The sequence below is a fragment of the Tenrec ecaudatus genome, chromosome 13 (assembly GCF_050624435.1).
Source record: "Tenrec ecaudatus isolate mTenEca1 chromosome 13, mTenEca1.hap1, whole genome shotgun sequence".
Classification (NCBI taxonomy): Eukaryota; Metazoa; Chordata; class Mammalia; order Afrosoricida; family Tenrecidae; genus Tenrec; species Tenrec ecaudatus.
In genome coordinates, this window is record NC_134542.1 from 64,731,036 (window position 1) to 64,735,537 (window position 4,502).

The following is a 4,502-nucleotide window of genomic DNA, read 5'->3' on the forward strand; positions in this document are numbered from 1 at the left end:
AAGAAGAAGGTTCTGAAAATGCAGTGAAGGTAAGGAATAATTTTTCTATTTTTGTATTTTTCCACTGATGGGAAGATACTTAGCATGAAAATAATCGGCAAATGTCTTTTAAATCATGTATTCTACAATAAAATAACAAAATTACCAAGGGTTTGGTATTACTATTAACTGACTGGAACACTATAGATGTGTTCACATGCTTTTTGTTCATTAGGAAAGAATGAATTGTTGACAATTTTGTACATTTTTTCTATAACTGAAAGTAAAATAGTTTTAAGTATAAAGAATTTCTGTTTATCGATAACTAGTGGGAAATTATGCTTAATACATCTGAAGAGCTGAAATGTAAGTCTACCAGAATTAATTCAAGGAAAGGGGCAGAACTAGTTAATAAAACCTGGCTTGCTGAATCTTTATGATTACTGGTATACCTTTTTTTAAAAAAAAAAAGATCTTTAGGAATTTTGATTTACTTTCTCGACACTAGAGGGCAGGTCCAAAATTGTGTTTTATTTTATCCAGTAAGTATAATTTGGTTTGTAGCCACTAATAGTGAGGCAGCATTACACACGAGTAACAAATGGTGAAAATCCTGTTGTCATTTTAATTTCAGTTGGCTCCATTTTTACTTGGAGAAACTTAGTGACTGTATTGTGTGCAGTGGATAGATAGAACAGCGATTAAACTGACATTGTAGGCGACCTTTACCTTTAATTTTCTCTAATATTTGAGGACTGCTGTAGAAAGTGTTACAGAATTTAGCGTGGGCATGCGTGTACTTACTGTTTCATGATTTGAAAGGACCGTAGAGAAGGTGGTTTCAAGTGCCGTGTGTGGGCGTTGGGGTCAAGATGGGCGTGGACAGCAGCACCGTGGCGGCTCGCTCCGGGACGCCGGGAAGGGGAGGAGGAACGCAGAGCTAGCGTGGGTTCCGTGTGGCAGGAGTGCCATTTTGTTTGTTTCAGAGAGAAGGAACATACATTTCACAATTAAAGAAAGTCATTAATTTTTCAAGTCATTAATTTGTCATCTGTATTGATAGATAAGTATGCAAATATTCAGATTGAACTTAAACTAATTAGTTATGCTAATTACTCTTGAAAAATCTCTGGTTATTTTTCCACTTGCTGCATCATGTTGGCAAAAATTTTTTTTTCTGATAAAGGATGATTTTAAAATGAGGTTGTTTTCTACAAGTAGGATTTAGAAATCAAGTGTTTCGTTTTTTGCCCTGGCACATGGCTTTTGCCAATCTTTAGTAGGTGTTTATGTTGGAATAAACTTGAAAAATAATATGTGTAAACTGTGAATGTGCCTGAAACAATACAGACAATCCTGTGCCATAAAATAATGTCTTCTGCCTGTAGAAATATGTGACACTAAGTGGGAGCTTTATCTTGCTTGTCGAAGGGTCACTTCCAGCACTTTAGACGCAAACACCACTCGGTATTTTACTTGTTTTTTAACTTCCAAAACTAGCGCTCCCAAATTTTCACTCCCAAGTACAATATAGCATATATGAATTGTTCTTTGCTACCATATTCAACAAACATTTCCTTACAAGTAGTTCAGGATTGAGCGCATGCTTGTGTGTGTGTGTGTGTGTGTATTTCTAACACCAGTGCAGCATAACTAATTTAATGCCAGAGCTGTGAACTATATACTGAATAGCTCTGTGCGGGCTTTGTAGTCTACAGGGATATCACATTATTAGCAATCATATCTGCTTAGGCAAAGCTGGCTTCTACAGATGGCTGCTTTCAAGTGCAAATGAACTGGTTAGACGTGTCTTGTTTAATACATACTCAAGATTCACAAATGGGTATTGATTTTTTTTTTCCCCAACCAGTGTTTCGGATAGCAGTGGAAATGGATTAAACGGTCTCTAGAGAATTTAAAGGAACACTGTCACTTTTAATTAATAGTAAAATTGAGTAGTAATAAAGTACATAAACTTATATTAATGTCATATCATTAAGTATTCCATGTAAATTTACTGTATAGTTTTGTACCCTGGGGTTTAACTCTAGAAATAAACAGCACGTGGTCTTCAGTCCGTCACATTTCTTTACTAAAACTCATGTGAAGTGTGCATGTGCATATATATTTATGTGCATGCCTTGTGGAATGTTTTAGTCTGTTGGCCTTTGTAAAAAGCTTCCCTTTTTTATATGCAGTCTTGATGAGTGAAAGTCTGCTGATGGGTTTCTGTGATCTGATTTGTTGGCTTTAACCTCAGATGCATGATCTTTGTTAGTGTTTTTGTTACGGATTAATGGAAGCGCTCTTAACGTTCTTATCAGTATTTTCAAAGAGAAGTGCCAATCTTATTTGGCATCGGTTTCATGTTCCTAGTAACTTCTAACAGAAGGAAAATGCCTTGGAGAATGTGATCCAGAAGCTCCTCGTGCCCTCCTTGTCAAGTAGCCAGTGGTTGGCTCCAGGGTGGACGCCCTCATCACGTATGGACGGGTGGGTGCTCAAGTCACCTGCTGTGCTCAGGGTAAAGTGTGTGTGCTCCCTCCGCCCTCAGCCCCAGGGTCAGCCTGCCTCTCTGTAACGGATGCCTGTTTCCAGTCAAAGCATCGGCATCTTGCACATCTGGATCTCGAGACACCAGCAGGTGGAATCAGTGGCTTTGCCTACGAATCTACAAGTGTGGGCGGGGGAAAGTCTCTCTTTGCAACGCCAACCTGTTGGATTCTGCTCAGAACTAGAACCACGAGGAAACTTCTTCATGATGACTTCCGGTGCGCGTCACGGTGTATCGGAATTGTTCTTGTCAAATGAAGTGACAACTCCGAAGGAAATCATTGTGCATCTACATACTGTAATTGTTGATGGTTTCTTACAGCAAACAACCTTTTTGCCAACACCAGTGTCATCAAAGAATTTGAGTAAATAAGATTGCTTTAAACAGTTCATCTATTTTTTTCTACGTAGTTTGATCCATTTTGTTACAGTAACTTGCTGCATGTTTGCAGACACATCAGAAATGTACCATAAACAGCATGTAATGAAACTTAATGATATTGGTATAATTACATTTATATACCAACAATTTAGTGGAGAATACATTATGATTATGTATATATGTAAAATCTTGTTCTACCCGAATCAAGAATACTTTGTGTCTCTTCTAGTTTTGAGCTGTGGGTCTTCCTACATTGTTTTCCCTTTGTATTTCTTCAATACAGCCCCAGACGCATAGCACTTTTTCCATCTGCTCCTGCACTTCCGTCGCAGGTATTCCGTTGTAAACACTGACCCATTTCCCTGCGTTTTCTGTGTGCAGGCCGCTGGGAAATACCGACAACAGGGCAGGAATTACATCGTTGAAGATGGAGACGTTATCTTCTTCAAATTCAATACTCCTCAGCAACCGAAGAAGAAATGAATTTTAGCGATTGCTCAGACAAACAATTTCCAAAAGGCTTATGGTTTTGGTTTTGCTTTGTTGTTGTTTTTAATTAAAATTTCTGAAAAATTAGAGGGAGAAATAACGTTGGGGAAGGGGCATGGGAGTCTTCTATAAACCAGAGTATTTTTATTTGTTTTAAAGCTAAAATCCTGGGTCCCTCCAATGAAATGCAGGCTCGCGAAATGGGAACAGCTTTCCCTTTCACGTGATTAAGACCCTACTCCAAACTGTAGACGCTTTCCAGGAACCATATTACTCTCATGATACTTCATTAATCTCCATCATGTACGCCGAGCCTGACACATTTGACAGTCAGGACAATGTGGCTTGCTCCTTTTTGAATCTCCAGATAATGCATGTTTTACAGTACTCCAGATGTCTACACTCAATAAAACATTTGACAAAACCAGCCTTGGTGTGTTTGGGGATGTCTGTGTTGACTGGCGGGGTGTGCCGACTGCGATACGGCACCTGGTGGCTGCTGATTACAGAATTTTAAGGCGCGTGTGACACTGCAACTGGCAGTGTGGGGCAGCTGCAATTGTGTCTTAAAAGTGGGTCTTTCCTGGGAATCAGAAGAATTGTGTACTGGGGGATATTTCTCGCAAAAGTTAATTAATTTGTAGATGGCCATTTATTGAACGTTGATTGCTATGATGGGTGACAAAGGATATAACATAGGTAAATATGACCGCAAATTCAAAACTAAATCCAGGGAAGAAATTCTGCTTCACAGAAAAAAGGGGCGGGGGGGCTGACGGTGGTGGTGGGTGACCATGTTGAAGGGAGGGTTTCTCTTCACTTCTTCCTTTGAGATAAGGCCGCGGTGCCCATTGGCCCATGCGTGTCTGGCAGGTTGTGTTTTGGTTTCAGTCAGTAGTGAGTGTAAACTCACGTCCGGCTCTAAAGACACTGATATTTGTTATTGAAATATTTTATATCAGTTGAAATTTTGAGTGTGTATGATTGGGCACTTTTATTAATTATAGCCAAATTCTACTGCGCAGCTAGTTGGTTAGAGACCGATTGTAACTTGTCTTAGAGTGTTCTCATCCCCGTCCATGGGCTCACCCACCCCACC

At 39.4% G+C, this 4,502-nt stretch overlaps 1 protein-coding gene across 1 annotated transcript in view; it reads left to right on the forward strand.

Annotated features, from left to right (window-relative positions):
- The window catches only part of OLA1 (Obg like ATPase 1), a 143,560-nt gene extending 139,733 nt beyond the window's left edge, over positions 1–3,827 (forward strand). The window contains exons 10-11 of the mRNA XM_075529384.1: positions 1–29; positions 3,296–3,827. The exon at positions 1–29 is cut by the window's left edge and continues 94 nt beyond it. Coding sequence (XP_075385499.1) covers positions 1–29; positions 3,296–3,397 — 131 coding nt within the window. The 3' untranslated portion in view covers positions 3,398–3,827. The remainder of the gene's footprint in view (positions 30–3,295) is intronic.
- The last annotated feature ends 675 nt before the right edge of the window (positions 3,828–4,502 follow it).